This window comes from Ambystoma mexicanum, chromosome 11, assembly GCF_040938575.1.
Source record: "Ambystoma mexicanum isolate Mex_15411 chromosome 11, UKY_AmexF1_1, whole genome shotgun sequence".
NCBI lineage: Eukaryota > Metazoa > Chordata > Amphibia > Caudata > Ambystomatidae > Ambystoma > Ambystoma mexicanum.
The window spans coordinates 407633602-407657190 of NC_090934.1; the positions used below are offsets into that span (position 1 = coordinate 407633602).

The 23589-nt window shown below is 50.9% G+C and overlaps 1 protein-coding gene across 3 annotated transcripts in view; it reads left to right on the forward strand.

Annotated features, from left to right (window-relative positions):
- The window catches only part of CKAP5 (cytoskeleton associated protein 5), a 1593334-nt gene that overhangs the window by 1459511 nt on the left and 110234 nt on the right, over nucleotides 1–23589 (forward strand). For 2 of the 3 annotated variants that reach the window (XM_069623197.1, XM_069623198.1), the window contains exons 41-42: nucleotides 14601–14684; nucleotides 14830–14989. In XM_069623197.1, coding sequence (XP_069479298.1) covers nucleotides 14601–14684; nucleotides 14830–14989 — 244 coding nt within the window. The remainder of the gene's footprint in view (nucleotides 1–14600; nucleotides 14685–14829; nucleotides 14990–23589) is intronic. The other variant, XM_069623199.1, reaches the window with a different exon arrangement.

Sequence of the window (23589 nt, forward strand, 5' to 3'; positions counted from 1 at the left end):
TGATGTTGAACTGGTCCTAAAGATTAACTGCACTGCCTGTTTCCTTCCCATCTAGGTTGTCGACATATTTCATGCAGTCACCCTTTTAGACCCCCCCTGGTATATATATATATATATATATATATATATATATATATATATATATATATATATATATATATATATATATATATATATATATTATTGAGTGTGATGTATTGGTTTACTTAGTGTTACTGTGATTCTTTGCTATAGTCTGTTACAAAGGCCTTGTAATAAATGTGTGTATATTTTTAATATAATACCTACCTGGAGTAATTTGTAAGTGTCCTTGCTCTCTGTGCTCATTGAGGTCCTTCAGTCACCCTCACCCCTCCAAGAGACTTAGTCTTGACCGCCTGCCATAGCTACCCTGATTGGTCTGGCTTGTCCAGAGGTTAACCTGTTCCAAGAAACTAGGCTGGCCTTCTGAACCTCTGCCCCTCCAGGTCAGAGTTCAGAAATCCTTCTTAACGTAGCCGTACCTGGACGACTGGCTCGTCAGGGCCAGATCCCTGGAGGCAGTTACCCACACTTTCTCTGTGCTTATGCACACACTCCACGACTTGGGGTTCACTATCAACCTCAAGAAGTCTCAGCTGTACCACACACAGAGCCTCACCTTCATGGGTCTCATCTGGGATACGAGCTCCCAAAAGGTATTGTTACGCTCACCTGGTCTCTGCTGGGACACGTTTGGAGCCCTCCCTGGTTTCGGCTCCCCGGGATCGGTTCTCTCCCTCAGCTGTTGCCAAGTACACTGCTCTGGATGCTGGTACTGCCCTGCAAGAACACGAGGGGCAATGAGAAGGGTGTGGAGGTATCATGACTCCCCTCGGACCTTTCGTGCCAAAATGAGGTAAGTAAGCATTTACCCAGCGGAGCCGTTGCAGCGGTGGAGGACTTGAATTGTTCCCAAGAAGATGGCAAGTTGGAATCTTAAGGTAAGCACTAGATGCGATGACGCGCAACCTTAACAAATGTCCTTATTAGGTTTCTAACATTGTTTGTTCTTTCTTCCTGCAGGTATAGTCTGGCGGCGCTTGGAGAAGAGTTGCGGTGCGCGGACCTGTCGGCGGGTGAAGGATGCCTACGACCGCGACGAGCTGGCCGTGTAGAACTCCCGAATTGGTGTCCGAGCTGAGGGTCGGGTAAGACGCGCAGCTGATGGTTGTATTCCACGAGCCAGGTAAGTGTGCTCTGGTCGATCGCATATGGAGTCACTGCGAGCAGGTAAGAGACACTTCAGCGATGGTTCTGATGGAGAAAACAGTTAAGTTGCGCCTCTGCGATGGTTTTGCTGGAAGACAGTTAAGATGCTTCTCCGAGATGGAGAAGCCCCTTACCTGTTTCCCAGCAAAACAGATGGTTTCACTGGAAAACAGGAAAGATGCTTCTCAGGCGGCGGTGAGCGTTACGCTGCTTAAGCAGAATATCGCGAAGCGTTGGCCTGCGGGCAGGCTTAAATAGCCTGGTCCCGGCCACGCCCCCTTGCTCTGCTAGATGGTTCCACCCTGCCACTCCTAAATGATGCTGCAAGTGCAGCTTCATGGATTTCTATGGCCATGCCTGGCCCAGATGCACGTGGATGATTAACACGTGCCCAAGGAAAATGGTGCAGAGCACACTTTCCTATTAGCCTGGTGCCAAAGGCGCCAGGATTGGGTACAACTGGACCCTTTAGGGTATGTGAACTGGGGTTCCTGTCCAGTGGCCATGACCGGTATTTCCCTCAGAGGACAAGATTACAGCCCTCAAGAGGGCCACTAAGCACTTCCTTACCAGAGCAGGACATCTACTGGGTATCATGGCAGCGGTCCTCTTGGCCATGCCACATACGAGGCTCCGAATGAGAAGATTACAGCTGCACTTTGCAGCCTCATGGAATCGGGAGAAGGGCTCCCAAGCGGAGCTGGTCAGCATACCACCTTCTCTCCACTCGGACCTCACGTGGTGGTCCAGGAACTGCAACCTGCGGATGGGCAGGCCCTTCCGGCAGCCGCCCCGCAGGTCATCATCACTACGGACCCCTCTCTAGAGGACTGGGGAGTCACTCTGGACAGCCACACTGTTCAGAGTCTGGACCCGGCAGTAGTCCCAGATCAACTGGCTGGAGCTCAGAGCCTTCCTTCTGCTCGTGGGGGGGCAAGACCGTCCTTATCCAGACTGACAACGCCACCAGCATGTACTATGTCAACAAGCAGTGGGGGGGTACCAGGTCCCTTCCGCTGTGGAGCCTAGCGGTCAGCATGTGTGAATGGGCCCTGGAAAACATTACCTCATGGCCGTCCACCTCCCGGGGGAGGCAAACCTGGAAGCGGACTGGCTCAGCAGGCTGGGAGTGGACAATTAGGAATGGCAATTGAACGACCAGGTGCTGCAGGTGGTCTTCAACACATGGGGCCATACTCGGGTGGATCAATTTGCCTCCTGGAAGAACATGAAGTGGCGTCCGTTTGCGTCATTGCAGGGGCTGTGCCCCGGCTCTCTGGGAGACGCATTGCAGAATGAATGGGAGGGCATGACAACATATGCCTTTCCTCCCACACCCCTGATCCTCAGGGTACTCCCCAAGATGAAGGAAGCTTGCCAACTCAGTGTCATCTTGATAGTTTCTTGGTGGTCAGCGAGACCGTGGTTCTCCAAACTGCTCAGCCTCACGGACAGACCACCCATTCACATTCTGCTGGGTCCGGCATTTCTCCTGTTCCCAGCAAGGGGTGGGGGGAGGGGGTCCTCCACCCTGCGCCTCAGAAGTTAGCCCTTGCATTGTGGTTCCTGAGCAGATCACCCTCCAGCACCTGAGCCTATCACAGGCTAACCCGGAGAGCATTCAGGGCTCCAGGAGCAAGGCTACCAAGAGCGAATATAAAAGCAAATGGAGCAGGTTCTGTCACTGGACTTACTCTCATGCACAATGAACGACATGCTCTCCTTCTCGGCGCTCCTCGTGCACTCAGGCGCTCAGGTAGACACATGTCGCACTTAACTGGCAGCTATAGGGGCCTACAGAAATTCGGAGGAGGAGGTCTTCTCCTCCAAACTGATTGATTGTCAAACATCTGGCGGGATTTTCCAGGCTTTACCCGCCAAACAAGAGGCCACACCCTGTCTGGGACCTCAATGTGTTGTTGGGCATCTTGGCGCACAAGCTATATGAGCCAGTGGCGTCCGTGTACATAAGGCTGGTCACCATTAAGACTGCTTTGCTAGTGGGACTTATCTCGGCTCGCCGAGTCGGCGAGATCAAGGCTCTGGTGGCCTCAGAACTGTACACCACTTTCCACAGGGATAAGGTGGTCCAGAGGACTCACCTGGTGTTACTATCGAAGGTACCATCCGCCTTTCATCTAAACTAGGAAATAGTGTTACCTACGTTCTCCAGCATGGGGTCTGGCATGGATTCACATGTTCATGAATATTCCCCGTCAGGCTGGGAATCCTCGGTACAGAAAAAAATCAGTATCAGTTTCGTTTCTGATCTCTTTCCTAGTAGTAACCAATCACTGATCTCTGGGCCATACTGCCCACAGCCAATGACTGCCCTCTCCCTAAGCCCCGCCTCCTGCAGCCATCCTCAGATTTTTACCGCACGTTCAAGTGTTGGGAGTCCTCGTGCTATAGCTCTCGAGCTTTTGCTGCTTTTTCGTGCTTTTTCAAAGAGAATTTCTCATTTTTCGGTTAAATTGAGCATCAAGCTCCACTGTCTTTACATCCGATCAATGGGGACCCGTTTCAGAAGTTTCTATGCCCCTCAAGGGTGAAGATTTCGTCAAACGATGCTTTTGGAGGATTCCAGAAGTTTCTGAGGCCTACCCCGGACATGGTCCAGGAGAAAGGGAGCTCGACGCCCGGGAAGCTGTTCAGGGCCTGCCCTGGATGCCAGCTGCAGCACGTGTTCAAGGAAGACGAGCATTCCTTATGCCTCTGCTGTCTTCACGAGGACAAAACGCACGTGGAGGACTGTGTTTTGCGGCAACATGTCAGAGCGGACCATGAGGGACCGCCATCTTCGTCTCGCCAACTGGCTGTAGGGAAAGAGCCTGTCAGGTGAGAAGAAAAAAGAAATCAGAGCGATGACAGGGGCCCAACAGAAGGCTAAGCACCGCGAGTACCGGGAGAGCCGAACGGTCGGGCTCCTCGGCTGCCAGGCAGGGCGCATCCTCCCCGGCGCCATCGACCACAAGCCAACGCTCTGGCTCAGGTACGTGGAAATCCGAGAACCCGGCCAAGCTTCTGGAGAGGCCCCGGTCGATCTTGCAGATTTCGGCTGATGGGGAGCGAGGCGGGGAGCCCTCCCCCAAGGTGAAGGCCACAAGCACGCAGTCAGTGACTAAGCCCTGATTCACCCAGCCAAGGCCTCTATCGAGAAGGTCGCGGCAACCCTGGCGCAACCTGCAGAGGTTACACCTATGGTAGAGGCCTCGGGGCCCAGAGTCTCCCTGCCACCTCGCAGGGAGGCATCTTTCAAGCCCATCGATAGAACCCCCACGAAGCCCCCGGCAGCGAAAGAAGGGGGGGCAGTGGCTGGCGTGGATTCAGACACAGCCTCCGAGGAGGAACTTGTCGAAGTCCCTGAGAGCCACGACGCGGGCATGGAGGAGGACCAGCCTGTCGAGAGGCATCCCGACGAGGGGGACGAGGAAAGCGACTGTGGCGCCGACGGGACCCCAGACCAACCGTCGCAGCCAGTGCCGCAGGACAACTCTGCAGCCATTTTGATGGCAATTCAATCCTTATGCTCTGAAATAAGGACTAGATTGCCTTTACCCCCGACGGAGGAGCCGGAGCCAGGCCCGACGGAGGAGCCAGGGGCAGGCCCGTCGGAAAGTCCACCACCCAAGAGGAGAAAAACACATCCTCCTGCACTCTTCCAGCCCTCGAGGCCTGCTCAACCCTCCTCCCCGTCCAAGGTCCGTGGGGATGGCACGGGCACAGATGAGGGCGACGATGACTGGGTGGGGACCTCCTGTCGTTCCAAACCCCCCCCCTCCCCGGCTTCCCCGCCCAATGAGATTGGATCCTTCCATGCAATGATCTCCAGGGCATCCGAGCTTTTCCAGTTCTGCCCCGAAAAAGGAGGGGGTTCCTCCATCAATGTCGAGAGACCAAGAGGAAGACGGTCCTCGCGCTACCTCTACTGGATGACATCTGGGACGAGGGGCTCCCTCCTTGAACCCGTCCATGACGCCGGCAAAAAGGGACCGATACGAAAAGAAGTACCGGGTCCCCGACGCAGCCCCACTGTGCCCTAGAGCACAGCCGACCCCGGATTCAGTCGTCTCGGCGGCGGCCAGTAAGAAGGTGGGGGGGCATCGACTTCGCCGCCGGACGGCGAGGGAAAGAAGCTTGATGCGATGGGACAAGGCATCACGTCGGCGGCGACGACGATTAAGGCGGCCAACGCCCTGGCTATCGTTGCCCGTTACGACAGGGAACTTTGGTATAAAATCGCTCCCTTGTTGGACTTCCTGCCGGACGACCAGAGAGCAGCAGCCCTGGAAATCTTGCAAGAAGGCGAGGTGGCGTCGGACCACACCATAACGGTGGTGACGGACATCGCTGACACCGGTTTCCGCCAGTTGGGCAACAGTGTTTGCCTCAGACGACGCGGATGGCTTAAGGCGACGGATTTCCGCCAGGACGTACAAGCCAAAGTGTTGGACATGCCCTTCGACGGGAACAACCTGTTTGGGAAGACAGTCGATGAGTCCCTGCAAGCCATCAAAACGGACACGGAGACAGCCCGGGCCTTGGGAGTTCTCCAGCAACGACAGCCGTTCTTTCGGAACACCGGTGGCAAGCAAGGGGCCTCCAAAGTTTCTGGCAGCGGCTCCTCTACCTACCGTCAAGCGGCCTGTTCCTTGTAGCAGGAGGCCTATTGAGGACGGGGAAAGTCTGGAGGTTCCCTCCGTCATCGCCAGGGAGGTCAAGGTGGTCTCGAAACAGGACTGAATCGACCGTGGCGTCTGGCCCCCACCGAAGCACCCCGGTGGGAGGCCAGCTAGCGAAGTTAGTCAGCGTGTGGGAGTCCCTCTCCACCGACCGTTGGGTGCTGGATACCCTGGCCCAGAGACACGCCCTCGAGTTTCTAAAGAAGTGCCCTCGCGTGCCACCTGTGGCCAGGAAGGAAAACCACGTACCCCAGCTGCTGCTGGAGGTAAGGGCGATGCTCAAGAAAGGTGCCATCGAGCTTGTCCCAAAGAGACTTCGGGGCTCCGGGGTCTACTCAAGATACTTTCTTGTAAAGAAGACAGGAGGTTGGCGTCCCATCCTGGACCTGCGGTGACTGAAAAAGTACATCAAGGCTCAGAAGTTCCGGATGGTCACCCTCTAGCACGTGCTGGGACAGCTGGAGGACGATTTCCTGTCGTCGTTGGACTTGGAGGATGCCTACTTCCACATCCCCATTCTAAAAGGACACCGGAAGTTCCTCAGGTTCGTGGTCCAAGAACGGCACTACCAGTTCAAGGCCCTCCCGTTCAGATTAAAATCGGCACCCAGGGTATTCAAGTGCCTAGCACCGGTGGCGGCGTGGCTACGCCTACGAGGGATCCACGTCTATCCCTACCTGGACGACTGGCTCAGCCGAGCAAGGACAAGAGAGCTCGCCGTAGAACACACAGCGAAGACCGTCCAGCTACTCACGGACCTGGGTTCTCCATCAACTTCCCCAAATCCCACATGGTCCCTTTGCAGGTCGCCCTGTTTCTGGGAGCCAAGCTCGACACAGTGGCACGGCTGGCCTCGCCGTCCGACGAAAGCCATCCTGGGCAAGGTGCAACGCCTGCTAGCCACGGACGTAGCCAAGGTAAGATCCATCAAATTGGTTCTCGGGATGATGTCCTCCTGCATCAGACCCCAGCTCACCAGGTAACGGTGACAACGGATGCCTCCCTGGAAGGGTGGGGAGCGCATACCGGAGATCTCCACGCGAGAGGCCTTTGGCTCCTGGAGGAAAAACAGCTTCATATCAACATTCTTGAGCTCCGCGCAGTGTTTTGGGCCCTCAGGTCCTTTCTCCGTCCCTCATGGGCAAGGTGGTGAGGATCTTCACCGACAACACCACCACTTTGTTCTACATCAGGAAGCGGGGTGGAACCAGATCCCCAGCCCTGTCCAAGGAAGCCCAGGATCTGTGGCACTGGGCCGTCGACCAGGGGATGTTTCTGGTACCTTTTCATCTGGCAGGGATAAAGAACACCATCGCCGACTCACTCAGCAGGGAGCTGCGCTCGTGCCACGAGTGGGAGCTACGCCAGGATCAAGTGGATCGACTCTTCAGGCTGTGGGGCAGACCCCAGGTCGATCTCTTCGCGACAAACTCCAAGTGCCAGAGGTTCGCCAGCAGGTTCCCCCAACCAAGGAGCATGGCCGATGCTTTCTCGTTCCCCTGGGACAACCTGTTCCTCTGCTTTCCCGCCGTTGCCACTGCTACTCCGGCTCGTCAACCAGCTCAAGAGGTCCTGGTGTAGGATGATCCTCGTCGCACCGGCGTGGCCGAGACAGATCTGGTTCCTGGACCTTCTGGACCTATCGGCATCCCCACCAGTCAAACTGCCAGTGGATGCGATCCTCTCTCCAGAGAAGGAGGCGACATTCTTCATCACGACTCAGTCGCTGAACATGGAGGCCTGGCTCCTGCAGCACTAGAGTTTGGAGGATACGATATACCGGCCGACTGCAGAGGTTCTTGCAAAGGCCAGGGCGTCCTTAACTCTCAAGTGTTACGGACACAAATGGAAGAGGTTCTCTGTCTGGTGCCGGGAACAGAAGATTAACCCTCTACGGATTACAGCCCCTCAAGTACTGCCATACCTACTGTTGTTGGTCAAGGCTGGACTAGCTCATGCCTCCATCAAGATACATCTGGCTGCCATCTCCAGATAAAACAGGACGGATGTCCTTGTGGTCTCATCGCCTGATGAAGGAATTTATGAAGGGACTATTCCGCTTGTTCCTGCCGGTGAAGGCCCCGGCGTGGGAGCTCAACGTGGTGCTGACTAGGCTCATGGGGGGGCCCCTTTCGAGCCTATGCATACGGCACCGTTGAAGTTCCTATCGTGGAAAACAGCTTTTCTCGTGGCCATCACCTCCGCACGGCTCGTGGGAGAGATTCAGGCCCTATTTTGCAAGCCTCCATACTTGACGTTTCACGACACAAGGGTGGTGCTCAGGACGCATCCCTCCTTCATGCCCAAGGTGCCGTCGGACTTCCATCTCAATGAGCCCATGGAGTTACCAGTTTTCTTCCCGTCACCTTTGTCGCCGGCCGAGAGGACTTTGCACTCGCTGGATGTAGCTAGAGCGCTGAAGTTCTACGTGGACTGCACAAAGAGTTTTCGGAAGACGTCACAGCTTTTTGTGAACTTTGGGCCGGTGAATCAAGGGAAGGCTCTCTCGAAGGCTTCCATTTCCAGATGGCTCTGTGGCTGTATCATGCACTGTCACCGGTTGGCAAACTGACCGCTGCCAGGCCGTCCAAGAGCCCATTCGACCGGAGCGATCGCTGCTACCACGGCGTTCTTGTCTGGTGTGCCCCTGCTGGACATCTGCAGGGCTGCTACGCGGAGGTCGACGCACACCTTCACGATTCTACTGCGTCTACTACTGGGATCGGGATTCCAGGGAGGCGTCCAGGGTCGGCCAAGCAGTGCTGCGCGACCTGTTCGCCTGAAGGGCCTGGTGAGGAAGTAAGAGTTGCTTAATGTTGAGTTTATGGATTGCCTAATGTTGAGCGTTTTGCCACTTCCCGTGGTTGTGCATGTGTGTACTGCGATGTAATCTTATATTCATGAGCATGTGAATCCATGCCAGACCCCATGCTGGAGAAGGAACAAGTTACTTACCTGTAACTGTTGTTCACCAGCATGGGTCTGGCATGGATTCACATGTGAACCCTCCCGCCTACCCCTCTGCGGATCTTCGCTTGGTCATACTGCCACTTTACGTGCTACCAAATCGGAGGATGGCTGCTGGAGGCGGGGCTTAGGGAGAGGGCAGTCATTGGCTGTGGGCAGTATGACCCAGAGATCAGTGATTGGTTACTACTAGGAAAGACAGATCAGAAACGAAACTGATACTGATTTTTTTCTGTACCGAGGATGCCCAGCCTGATGACTGGGAATATTCATGAGCATGTGAATCCATGCCAGACCCATGCTGGAGAACAACAGTTACAGGTAAGTAACGTGTTCCTTATTCGCCGACCCAAAGGACAAGGCTCTGAGAGGTTTGCACTGTCTGGATGTCAGACGCGCTCTGAAGTTCGGTCTGCACAGGACCAAGGGCTTCTGCAAGTCAGGCGCACTTTGTAACCTTAGGTGGGTCCTGACCTGGTTATCAGGCATCCAAGACTTCTATTACACAGTGGAGGCCTATGAAGGGTAGCACAAGCCGCTGCCAGCTAACCTGCACTCTCACGCGGTCGGAACAAAGGCCACGGCCATCGCATTCCAGCGGCAGGTTCCGTGGCAAGTCATAAGTAGGACGGCCACCCCTTTGGCTTTCTGTAAGCATTACTGTTTGGACGCCGGCTCTAAGTCAGACGCAGCCTTCGAACAGGTGGTTATCGGGAACTTATTTGCTTAAGGAGGGTCTCCTCTCCACCCAGGGGCTACATTCAGTTGTAATCGCCCTTGGAGTATGGAGGAAAGGGGACAGGACGTAAGAGTAATTTAGTTACTCATCGTAGTGACTAACGTACTCTTAGTGCTTAGTCCCCTTTTCTACATATGCCCCACCATCCTCCCCGTCAATAATACTGGTGTCATTAGGCAATGGTAAATATTGTCGATGCGTCGGGACTGAGGTGTGGTGCCGGATTCAGGGTATCGCATGCTCCCAGGGCTGCGCCCCTGCGTGTCTCTAAATTTAAAGGGCAAGGTGTTTTTTTCTGGTGAAAAAGGTTCTGTCTCCCGTCCCTAGGAAGGGACGCCCATGCAGTATGGAGGAAATGGGACTAAGTAGTCACTACAGTGAGTAACTTGTAATTTGTATGTGCCCGTTCTGCCTCCGCAACCTCGCTCTCCAATTCAGACTTTACCCCTTCCCGCCATATTGCGTGCCCCACAATTGCTATCGACATGGACCCTTAACTTTCCTAGAAGTAGTTCCTAATCGCTTGCTCATTACTGTCTGAGGGCCATGTCATTGAGGATTGGGTCTAGTGCCTCCATGGGAACCTTGTTAAGTTTGGGGGGGGGGGGGTGTGGGACGGGGTCGCGAATCCAGATTGCCAATAGGACTGGCGCATGGTCCGGGGGGGACTCTAGTTCCTATGGCTATATTGTCTACGTAAAGCACCAATTGGGGTGGAAGCCAGTAACCAGTCAATACGGGATGAGGTGTGATGTACGTGCAAGTAGTCTCGTTCCCCTGCATGAGCCTCCAAATGTCTATCATCCCCAGTGCTTTAAATGGGTGTAGCAACCTTGTTGCAAAAAATTAAGTCTCTGGCTGATGGTGGGTGGGTCCTGTCAACGTGGGATCCGGGACCTGGTTGAAGTCTCCTATCACTGCTTGGCCTTCCACGAAGGGTGCCAGCTCGGACTCCAGCTCCTAAAGAAATGCCTCTCGTTCGGGGCATATACCAATATGAAAGTGTAAAGTTGCCCAAACAATGTCCCTTTCCACCCCACATATTTGACCCCCAGGTCCTGCTGGGTCTGTAGTGTGATAAAAGGCGGCTGGCATCCCTTCGAGTTACTGGATGTCAAGAATTGTTGACGGAAATCTCTGCTCCTCATTGTGACAGTCCTGCGGTGCCAGGTGGGTTACCTGTAGGAATGCGATGGAGCAGTTCAAGTCCACAAGTCTCTGCAGGATGGACTTGCGCTTGGCTGGAGAGTTCATGCTTTTTACATTAAATATGATGCATCTCAGCTTTCGGTTGAGGTTGGTTTAGGTTGTGCTTCCGACTCAACCACTGAGGTGCAGCGTTACAGGGGGATATCAACCGCCATCTGGCTTAGCTGTCTGTGGGCGTTGCTGATGCAACTGGTTTTTGAAAAACAAAACTGTTCCTTTACAAACAGTGCAATAACATTGGGCCATCTGCCTTAGTGACCAGTGAGCGACCTCGCACTCCTGGTCTGGCGAAGTCCATACGGGCCCGGGTCAAACCTATCTTGACATTGTCCTAAGTCTCCTTGTGGCTGCTTTTGGACGGGGCCCGTCTGGGCGGGTGTTAGGACAGGTATATCTGTTTCGGGAGGCCTCCAAGTTTGTGTGTTTTCCCCACCTTTGACCACACAGTGCAACATGGTTTAGGGTCTTCCCTGTTTGCTGGCATGGAAAGCCTTGGTTGAGATTCCCAGTTTGCACCGGAACCTCCCATATGTCCTCCACTTATTCAAATGAGTTGATTTGCATTGTTCCCTCCAAGGCGAATTGCAGCATTGCTGGGAAGATCCATCTGTATCGGATTTTCTTGTAGAATGGTGGTTAGCTATCGTGGCCATCGCCAGGTCCTGGAAGATTTTGAGGGATGGTCTTTGATAATATTTTATTTCTATCGCACTCGTACACAAGTGTTTCAGAGCATGACAAGGCTAGGGAGGGGAACAGGGGAGAAGAAAACAAGAATCTTACTAGGCCCAGTGACATTGAGCACGCGCAAGTCCATGGGAGAGGGGGAGGGGAAAAGTGCATGGAAGGGGGGAGAAGTGGAGAGTGCGGAGCAAAGGAGAAACAGATAAATAAATAAAGGCAACAAACAGTGGTAGTGCAGCCAGCAATTGGCAAGTGCTGGGTTTAAGGCAGCAGACAGGGTAGGTCTGATGAGTGCACGAAGAAGTGGGGGGGGCTGTATGGGTCTAGATACAGACCCCAGTGCAAGGGGTGGCCCAGAGGCAGTGCAGGAGGGTGGCAGGGTGAGCAGGTACCTGGGCCCAGAGGACAGGGGGTGTCCAGGTGCACAGTGCCAAGAGAAAACAGATCAGCTGGGGAGTGGGGGAGCAAAGGCAGAAGTAAAAGGGAAGGTCTTGAGGTGCTTCCGGAACCGGAGATGGTTCAAGTTTTAGAGTGGCAGGGAGGCTGTTCCAGAGGGAGGCGGCCCCAGCCGAAGACTTGGATCTACCCCCAGCTCGTTTCTTTGAACGATGACTGACCCTGAGGGAGTCTGAGGTAGAGGAGCTCGAGAGGGGAAGTATTTGCAGAGGGATAGCTGAAGGTATTTTGGACCCAGAAAGCCTTGTGGACAATGCAGAGGGTTTTGAATTTAATCCTTGCATCCACTCGGAGCCAATGGAGAGATTTCAGAGCTGGAGAGATAGGATCCCAGGGCTTGAGGCCAAGGACAAGTCTTGCAGTCCTGTTCTGCATTAGTTTCAGAAGGCGAAGATTAGTGGCAGGTATATTTAGAAAGAGGCTGTTAAAATAGTCCAACCTAGAGAGAACCAGAGTTTGGGAGACCATGAGCTTCTGGGGGAAGGAGAGGAAATTATTTGTTTGCGCTTGAGCCGCATCCATGATGTCTTGCTTGGTCATGGGAAAGTGTACACATGTTATCACGTCCGAAGGAGGGTCCACCCAAAGGGGGGCTCTTTTGGTCCTGCAGCCTGTGAGTGTGGTCTAGCGGCAGTGTGGCTTTTGTCATGGTGCGGCAGGAGCATCTGAAATACTTTGCCCACGTGTTTGCTCAGGGCATGATCCATTATCAAAGAGGTGACCCCTTTAATCTGTAGGTTATTGTTCTGTGCTCTGTTCTGTAGGTCTTCCTGCTTAGTTGCCATGGCCTCACTTATTCCTTCAAGCGATTGCACCCGACGCGGTAGGTCCACCATTACTGTGGCTCGTTCCGTCCTCTGGTCCCCGACCTGCCCAAGCCTCCATAACTCGGCTGTCCAAGCATTGCATATTCGCCAAGAGCTCCACCATGCAGTTACTGAATTCCGCATTAATTTCGGACATGAATGATTGAATGTCATCCTTTGTTGCGAGTTTGGTTCCGACGAGTGGACCATGACTTTCACTGTTTCTTTCCCCCTTCTCCTGGGATTGAAGTATGGCTCCTATGTCTGTGTCTTTGTTCGCCTTTTGGTGCTTGACCATCTTAGGGGCTCAAGTACCTGCAGGTGACAGAAGTAGAGGACCCCACCTCTGGGACTAGATTGATTTGGGGCCTTGTGATATCGGCTCCTTTGGTTCCAGCTTGTTTGCTTACTCCAGGCTGCCGTGGGCACACGCTTCTGATATCTCCCTCTCTAGGGCACCTGTCAGACGCTTTCTCGTTTGGGCCTCCTGCCATATTACAGAATTAGTCTTCTGTTGTGAGGGGGAAAGCTCTGGGGAAGCAGGGGGCTCTCCTACTGGACCCTCTTTATTTTGCACTACTGAGTAGCCCACCACTCCTCCTGAGGTCTTCCCTGCTCACCGTCCTGCTAATGCAGGAGTGCTGCGGGCTGGCACGCCCGCTCAGAATGGGAATATAACTGTGCTCACTTGGTAGGGGGAGCTCCCGGCTGCCACCCGGAGCCCAGCGGGCTCTCGCAGCACAGGCTCAGAGTCAGACTTGAGCCCCACCAACGTCCGACCTCTTCATCAGAGGATGGGTGCCCTCTTTGCTGCTGTCTGGGTCACCTCTGCTGGAACTTCCACGGTGGCTTACAAGGAGATCTCTATGTCCCCGGCTGCAATCGGCTGCTCCGCATTGACACCAGACACTGCCTCATCGTATGGAGTTCATTCTGATTCCGACCTGGGCTATTGACCAGCGATATTTGCTGTTTTTTGCCAGGCTCCGTACGGAGTCTCACAGGAGCGTCCACATCATTGGCTCTCCAGGTCACGGCCGGTATTCTGTTATTTTTAATGTAAATCGTGAGGTGCAAAAAAGATTTATTGATATTCCCCACTGGTTCTAGACCAAAAGAGTTATTAAATGACATGCTTACATGCTGCACACTGAGGCCCACGGGCGAGTTGCGCCCTAGACGATATTTAACATGAACCTGCTTTTCTATGTCTCCAATGGCTAAATGTATATCTGTTCTGTTAGTGTGACAATATTTTGACTATACGTTTTTATCTGATTAGTGTATATTAATTAAAGGCCTAACAATTGTATTTTTGTACTTGCCTGTCTCACTGAAATTATTGGTGGTTTGTGTGGCCTCATTGTACCCCTAGACCACTTGCACACCTTTCCTGAGACTAAGCCTTGCAGTGCTGCTACCTAAACTTTATTGGGTTTGGCTAAAATCTCAGTGAGCATGTTCTGGGAGCCCACAAACCGGGGGTTTGGGGGTGAGAAAGTTTCAGGGTTCCCTAAAAGGGACAGTAATTCCCCTAAAAAGTAAACTCTACGCTAACACACTAGTGCAGTTCTTCCTCTGATCTGATTAATGGGGCTGCTGGGAATGGAGCCTGGTCCATTGTGTGCCTGTTGGCACTTCAATAATTTCTTTTGAGTCTTTGTCCTACCAACCTTAGTGTGGCTGAGTTTTCTTGACAAATACTATTGGGACAGCTTTGAAACTTTGCATGACTGTCAAGTGTCCTGTTCGGGGCAGGTGTCCGCATCTCAATATTTTGAAGTAGGATATATTACAATGTTTTCTAACATGTTATTTTCTTTCTAGGATGAAAAAGCATCAAAGGCAAAAGTCAGTGACATTTTAGCCGAAATCTTTAAAAAGATTGGTTCTAAAGAGAACACCAAAGAGGTGAGCTTTCTTCCAGACTTCCAGCTTTTGGTGTGGTGAAGAGAAGGTTGTGGAAGATGGTGTCCATTCATTTTTGATCTGTGCTAGAATAGAAATGATCACATCTTGGTTTGCTTTAGAATCTTATTTGCGTTTTTTGTGCCAGCAGGGTCTTGCTGAACTTTATGAATATAAAAAGAAATACTCTGATGCAGACATTGAGCCCTTCTTGAGAAACTCCTCTCAGTTCTTCCAGAGTTATGTGGAACGAGGTCTTCGCATCATTGAGTCAGAGCGAGAGGGCAAAGGACGGATTAGCTCGACAGGTACCACCTCTCAGCACCAAGGAAAATAAAAATGTGTTTGCTTCCTAATTGGATGCTTTCTCCAAGCTTGTGTGTGCAGTGTTTCTGGCATATGTCCCCTTGCACTAATCCCGACTGCCACATTTTATTTTGTGGCATCTGAATAAATCACCCTAGTAAGTTTCCTTCCTAATTCTTTTACTGGGGGCTGCCATGTGCGTCTTTGCTGATTCTTAATGTTAGCCTTTGAGTTGGTGATAATGTGACGTGGGCTCCAGTGCATACCTTGCACACACTTCTCATCTCTGAAATATCCATTTGCTGACCAACGCGGACTAATTCTCACAGCTTCTATGCAGCACTCTGGTAGGACTGATTTTCTATACTCTGGCCTTGTGGACCAATGTATAAAAGGCAAACCTATATTGTAACAGACAACTCTAGGAGCAGTAGCCAAACCAGTTCAAGGTAGCAAGGCCAGTGGTCTAGGCGAAGTCTCAAGCGGTGGCAAGCTTGTAACTGGGTCCACAATGAGCACACACAAGGAAATAGTCAAGGAATTATAAAGAGAACATAAACACCACGAACATCGATGGTTTCGCTCTAAGTTAATTGAACATACTATGGCTGCAAGTATAGCCCTGACTAATTATAAAAGAGGTGTTCTTAGCTAAATCAAAATTTCTATCAACTAAAATTACAACAGCCCTGAACAATCCCCAAGAATTATTTAAAACTGCTGCTGACTTTGTTAGCCCCAAAACATACGCACCAGTGAAAGCCTCCTCTGTATCTCATACTAATGGCTTAAACAATTTTTTCAGAGACAAAATCCTGAATATTCAAAATATTAGGTTGAATAGAAATTTTGATATAGCCCCCCAATCAGAGGCTCTTAGCCTAGTCAAAGAAAATCCAGTGGTCTGGAGATGATTTCAATTGGAACCCAGTTCAGCTTCAATGAAGTTTCACAGGATGATATTACTGCCCTTTTGTCTGAACTGAAACCCACCAATGACTCCTTTCCAATCCCTGCCCGAGTCGCTAAACGACTTTCGGTGGAACTCACTCCTTTCATGACTAAGTTTGGCAACCTTTCACGCACACAGGGGGTAGTCCCTGATGCCTTGAAATTATCGGTTGTTTCACCGTCACTGAAAAAAGTTAGCTTGGACCCCGAGTGCTATAATAACTATCGTCCAATTGCCGGGCTCCCTTGGCCAGGTAAAATCCTAAAAAAGGTGGTCACTAAACAATTGCAGGATTATGTTGAGGACCACAGCCTTCTCCAACCAGGCTTTCGTCCCTTACACGGGACAGAGACAGCATTGATGGCGGTCTGGGACGAGATGTTGCAGGCTAGGGACACAGGTAAACTTTACCTGGTTTTAATGCTTGACTTGTCCGCTGCGTTTGATACGGTGGATCATGGCATTTTATTGGATCGTATGCAAAACCTTGTGAATGTGGACCCCTGTGCATTACAGTGGTTCACATCATTCCTTACTGGTACTCAACGTGTTCAGGTTGGAAGCTTTCTTTCAGATATCTTCCTCCAGTGCTGTGGTGTGCCGCAGGGATCGGCCCTTTCTCCACTTTTTAATATTTACCTTTGTGCCCTTATGAATATCTTGGAGATATATCACCTCAGATTTTATTTGTACGCTGATGAAACCCGGCTATACATTAGGCTTGACGATGTGGAGGAAGCTCTTCCCTTGGTTAGCAGGTGTTTAAAAGAAATTGAAACATGAATGGAAAATAATTGGCTACAGTTTGAGCCAAAAAAAAACTGCTGAGGTGATCTTGTTTGGTCCGAAGCATCTCCTTGAAGGAAATAAATGTCCCCCACCACCCCAGTTTTTGGGCACTAGCTTGAAGTACACTACCAAAGTAAAAAAATCTCAGCTGTATTTGGCAGAGTGACCTGGGATGTAATGCCCAGGTTTTAGCCAAAGTTCAATCGTTTTTTTAGAACATCCGCCTTTTGCGTCAAGCACTACCATATTTTCCTATTACTGATTGTGCTGTGGTGGTCGGGGCTCTAGTCCATTCCAATCTAGACTACTGCAACAGATTTTTGGCTGGAGCACCAGGCAAATGGGATCCACCGCCTTCAAAAAGCACAAAACGCAGGTGTAAGATTGGTCTTCAATGCAGCCAAAAACACTCATATTTCTGGCCTCTGCTGTTCACTAGATTGGCTAGCGGTAGAAGACAGGATTCAATTTAAAACGGGGTAGCTGGTCTACAAATGTTTGATTGGGCAAGCTCCAGTTTAAGTGTTATCGACCAACTAAAGCCCTCAGGTCTGAAGACCAAATTGTAACTCGAGAGGAGATGGTTGTTTCTCAGTTGCCGGACCCAGACATGGGAATAGTCTTCCGCTGAGCCCGAGACAGGCAACCTCTCTGCTGACATTCAGAGCGTGTATACAGACCTTCCTATTTAAGTAATTCTGAAGTTGTTGGCTTTTTGTTGAATTTCTGTGTCATCTGTTTCTATCAGGTTCATGTTCTTCCTCTTATTATATGGTATCACCTGCGCCAGGATATGATTTAGTTTGTTGTGTGCGTGTTACAAATGCTTCAAATTCAAGCAACACACTTTGACAAACAGGTCTACAAATACTTCTTAAATTATGGCCAAATAACACAGTGAAAAATGACTAACTGGTGATATTATCACGCTATACTAAAAATTAGATACACATATACAATTAATGGAGTAGAGCAAAATACATATCAAACCCTTGAAAAGGAAGGTACATATTAGTATTAGCACTACTAGTCAACATTCAATCCTAACTTCAGAAGTCCATCCCTAAGATGTATGGGGCCTTGTGCCCAAAAGTTCAGCAATGTTCCATACAGTTTTGTGAAGCTAGAAAAACTGAAGTTGGGGTTTCTGGGGTCCAGTGAACAGTTCCAAGTGCCACGGGACGAGTTAAACTAGATAGTGTCTCCACCTTTCGGAGTGCTTTTGTGAACAAGCAATGGCACAGCCAAAGCAAACTCAGTTTCGAGGGGATTGGGTCCTCCGACGTATAATCACCACAGGTGTGCTGCTTCGGAAAATCTTTCTGCGTCCTGCATCGATGACGTCGATACGCCGCCCTCGCGGACGACCTCCGACATCACCAGATGTTATAAATAGGACGCACGACGCCCGTAGCCCCTGATCCATTTTTTCCGCAAACATGTTCGCTTCAGGAATCTCGGTGCGCCTCGGTTCGTTGGAGTTTCTGTTCTCTCGGTTCTTCGAACCTGGTCGTTTTGTGAAGTTTCTTCTTCGTGAAGGATGTCTACCTCATCTTCCACCCAGCGTCCGGGCTTTAAGAAATGCGGGGACTGTGGTTTCAATATGCCGGTGACAGACTCACACGACGCCTGCCTCGTGGAGGCCCATGACACGGATAACTGTCGACTGCCATTCGCTCACGTGCAAAGCCTTGCGGAAGCGCAAGAAGTTGTCGGTAGGTAAGGTGTCCAAGCCACGGAAGTCGAGGTCTGCTGGCCTTTCGACGGACGATTTGAGGGGCGACTCTCCGCATCGTCGTCGGAAGTCCAGTGGGTCTTGGTCCCGGAGTCGGTCTCGCCATGGCTGCTTTGTAAAATTTATTTGCATGATTAAAGGCGTCAGTTGTTTCAGGAGTAGGAGATTGGCGATGTTCACACAAACGTTTAATTTGTCTAAGTGATAATAGTTTCTCGTTAAATTTTTGTCTGATCGTCTAGTTTTGGTGACACAGGGTGCTAAGGTGTCTATTGTCTTTGTGAGGCAGTTACGCCAAGTATATGCAAGGGAGCAAGAGTTATCACTTGTAATCATTTTGTCTGTGAGCATATTCTTTAGAATTGGGTTGAGGTCTTCCGCTGATAGTTTGCAAATATTTCTAGTTATATAGGAGTCCAACATGGTGGGCTTGGGTAGATAAGGTTTGTTGCACGAGAGAGAGAAATTAATGCTATGGTCATCTGTCCAGGGCAGTGGGGTGACTGTTTCTATGGAGACTGGGGTATTAAGGGATAATACTCAGTCCAACGTTGTGGGTGGGTGCATTCACCAGTTGTGTGAATAACATGTCTTTAAGAGAATTATGTAAGGCTTCTGCTTTATGATCTTGGCTGTCGTCATCTTTTACATTGCCACGCAGCACCTTCAGTGCAGTGGCACAGGGAAGTCTTTTTAGATTTCCCAAGGTTTAAATGCCTTTTCTTTCATAAACTACTGTTTCCAAGAGCAGTGAAGTGAAATTTACTTTACTTTCATTGTAAACTTTCTAGACCCAGCACACAATATCTTACAATAGGGTGATGGAGGGGTTACTTAGTATCCCTTTTGTCTGGCTTCTCATGTAACATTTTTGTTACCCTTTCCTCGATGTATGGCTGGTGGCAGTGGTTTACTTTAAACTACCATGGTGTGCATTTTCCACAGGCTGCGCTCACAGCTACAGTAAAGCACCCAAGGGTGCCATTTTTGGCAAAAATGGGCCTGGTCTTTTTTCGCCATTTCTTTGTGGAAAGGGCCTTCATGAGATTTACTCTGCGCGCCAAACCAGGTTTGGTCCCTTTGTTCGTTTTGCCTTTGGCGGGATTCACAAGTGAAGCCTGCCTCTGGCTCCAGGGTGTCTGGGGGGCAGGAAGCGAGGGAGGTGCCCGAAACTCCCTGTGCTTAGTCTCCTAGGAGACAGGAATGCACTCTTAGGTGATTAGCCGGCTGGCTGTCAGGCTGACGGCTAGGCTGGAATGAATGGGAGAAACCTGCATAAAAGGCAAGGCTTTTTGGCTTGGAAGGCAGGGTCGACCACTGTACAAAGGAATCTGACAAACTTGAAGAGGATGCCTACTGCAACTCCTGGACCGTTGGTTTGCCCAGTGAAGCCCTGCTGCTGTGCTGAACCACCAATTTAATTTCGACTAGAGAAGCCCTGCAGGGATGACTTCTCCCTTTTGAGTTGGTGGGACCAATCAACTCCAAAGTAAGCCACCTGGACATCCTCTCTGAGCTGGTTGAAATTCCACTGCACCTGCTGCTGGAATCGAATAGCCAGGCAGAGAAACACCATATTGTGTACATTGCTTTTAAGTTGGCCAAGAGCTCCAGGAAGATCCTCTGGACTCCCAGGAAGCAGTACTGACCGACCCTGAGCCACCTCAACAGTGCGCTGGACGCCAGATGCAAAGAAAGCCCATGCTTAGACGCGAGGAGCTGAAACCGTGAAGTGCCACTGCATAGAAGTTGTTCCTTTTCTGTCGCCAACTGTCCCGTTGCAGTGCAAGTGTCCCCCAGACTTTTTCCCTCTTGTCCCCACGACTGAGACCCAGGAACAGAAGTCGGCCAAAGCCCTTTTCTTCCAACCAAAGGTACTGTACAGTCTATGAGAACTTACCTCTTGTTGTAACCTTACTTGTTCTCTGCTGAGACTTGCTGGTTGCCCTGTAGAGTTGCTGGCAGCTTCTTTACTGCATAAGCCTAATAAGCGTGTGGCCCTGCTTTGATTTCTTCTTTTCTACAAAGACTTCTAAAACATTGTGCAAGACTATTGCACTTCTTACAGGTAAGTTTCAGCTCAGCTAAAAATTTGCCCAATTGACTTTGGCGTAGCCTGGCTCCCTGAATTACTCTTCTTCCCTCTGACATTGTGTTTTGCCTTCCTTCCAGGAAGGGGTTAACTAACTTTGCATTGGGGGTTACCAAAAGTATTTGCCTGCTTCAGAATATTTGTGTTTTCTTGTTCTGTTCTAATAACCAATTTTCTTTGACATTCTCCTAAGTGTGATTCTAAATGCAGACAATTTATATTAATGTCCAGTGTCCTAGTTACTAAAGTCACCTGAGGGTGTAGGAAGTGTCTGTGTACCATCCCAAAAGGGTACTTATTGATTTAGTAATTTTAAGAGTGTGTATTTTTGGAGTGTATTTGTGTTACTATTATATTGCCCCTTCTGAAGAAGGCTTACTCAAACTTACTGTTAAATTAATAATTGTGTAATCAAGAAATCTTGTGTGTAAGGGTTTATTTGAATACTTGTCACTGTGAATCTCTAACTCCCATACAGCTCATATTGACCCCTCTTGAGATAAGCCTGGCTGCTCAGCTACACTACCAACCTGTGTAGTACAGACTTGTACCAAAGGTTTGGTTCCTATTGGCAGGCAGTCAGGGTTGTTGGAGTGCACCCAAAGGGTACTGCATACAATCTTGCCTAACAAACGCACTCCTCCCCGGTGCATGTCAACGTCAGCAGGCTTCAGCAGATGTCCAGCCTGCGAAGGGCTCTTCCCCAAGTCCGACCCCCACGCTCTTTGCCTCCGCTGCCTTGGCCGCGATCACGGCTGGGAAGGTTGTACTGCGCATGACGCACTTACACCGCACGCTCTGAAGAACAGGTTAGCACATTGGAGGGAGCTCTTCGAGAAGTAGTCTCCAGAGGACTTGAAGGACTTTGTCTGACGTCAAGGCCCAAGGTAGGGCCGCTTTTTTCCATCAGACGACGCAAGTCTGACTCCTTCCCAAGGAAACGCCAGAGCGGGAGTAACCAGTCAGGTTCTCCCACCAGCACAAGCACCGCGGCTACCTCAGCTACCGGCCGTCAGGCTGAATGGTCATTACAACCTTCTGGGGACAGTGCTGAGGGACCGCAAGGTTCTTTTACTGGGTGTCCACCCGAGGGGCCACGCCCTAGTAACGGACATATGTCTGAGGGGCGCCTGTATGCAGCACTACCGGTGATTGAGCCAAGGGCAACACGCCTACCAGATCCCGTCCTGAGGTGCAGGGTACATCTCGTGCTCTACCGCAAGGAGTCCTGGAGGAGGCCGGGCCCAGCAAGGTGAGCACCACAACTTTGGCACGTGGCATGCAACCTGACAAAATGTCTGCCGCGCCAGACAAGTTGGCAGCTCATCCGATACCGCTCCCTGGTGCGGAGCAGGTGGGAGAAAGAGTTTCAAGGTGGGACTGGTGTCAACCAGGTACGTGGCCTACAGCTTATCCATAAAGGTTGCAAGGCAGATTTATCCCACAATTAGCAAGGCAGAATATGCACAGGCTCCAGCAGCCGCCCGATACTCAGTCAATACCACCCCACCAGCCTGTGAGGACAGGTTTTTTTAAAGTTCCTCGTGCTCATAAGGTCTCCTCAGATGGGGTCCATCCTTCGGGATGTTGTCAGGGACATGCTCCCACTGGTTTCACCGCCGGCGCCCATAGTCATTCCTCCCATGGCTCCAGCGGCTCCTGCCCCTGTGCTGCCCCTGCTGCCCACGCTGGGACCTTCGATTCAGGTTTCCCTGCCTCCCACAGTTCAGACGGGTCCACAGTAGGCTCCAGTTCCTACACTGCCGCCCTCGGTGCCCAGCACTCCTCCACCTACCCCGACCAAATAGACACCCTTGTGGACACTGACGAGGACGACCACCCCAACACGCCATCCTCGGCCAAGGCTTTTCATGAACGAGTGTTAGGGAGAATTCCCATAAATAGTTGATTTCCCTTAACTACTGAGTCCCTCATCAGCTTTGCTGGATTTCTAGGATTTTTTTTTTCACCTGGTAAGAGTGTGAACCTTTTGTGTTTTGCTATGTGTATTTCTACTTTTTGTGTGTTCTTGGGCACTGGAGCCTCATCTACTCCATGGCACCATATTCTTCCATGTGTTACACAGCACCTTCAGTGCAGTGACACAGGGTTGTCTTTTAGACTTCCCACCGACTCCATTTTTTGGGGCTGACTACTGTCCCCCAGAAAAGATAAAGTTGCCAATTAACTTTAGTCACTTTTACCACAGACCCAGTACACCCCATCTTCCATGGAGTATTGGAAAGGGTTAATTCTTAACCCTTTTTATCTGTGCCTCTTAGAGCATTGTTTTGCTCCCTTTACATTAAGACTTGGCTGGTGGCAGTTGTATCTTCCCTAACTTTTCTACAGCGATTATCTTTACATAAACTTGGTAATGTTTTAGGTTATTATATTAGCCTCGAACATAAATCTGCTTGACCAAATGCATTTTATTTTGGCTCCGGCTGGGTTTATACGTCCATTTCTTTTTGTTAGTCTTTCTCGTGTTTTACTCTGCGCGCCAAACCAGATTTGGTCCCTTTGTTCGCCTTTTCGCGGGCTTCCACACAGAAGCCCTCCTTTAGACGCCTGAGAGTCTGGGTAGGCAGGATGTGAGGGAGTTTTTTTTTTTTACCCCTACCATGGGTTCCCTTGGCAACCCAAGTCACACTCGTGTTCGATTGGCTGGGTGAATGTCCTTGCCAGGGCAGCCACCCTGCTGTGTGACAGCCAGGCTGTATGAATGGGGGAAAACTGCATAAAAAGCAGGTTTCTGGGACTGGACGAGCAGAGTGCCACTGGAATGAAGGAACCAACGAGGAACTGGCAGAAGAGGACCCCTACAATGACTGAAGCGCCGGGTGAAGCCCTGCTGCAGGTCCGAATTTTCAGAATCCAACGACAGATTAAGATCCTCCAGGAAACTTCTTCCCTTGAGCTGGTGGGACCCACCAGTTCACCCAAACTGCAAGCTAGGACACCTCCTCTGGTCGAATTCGTTATACAGAGCTACAGTGGGCCGGATGGCCCGGAAGGTTGGACCCTGCTTGTG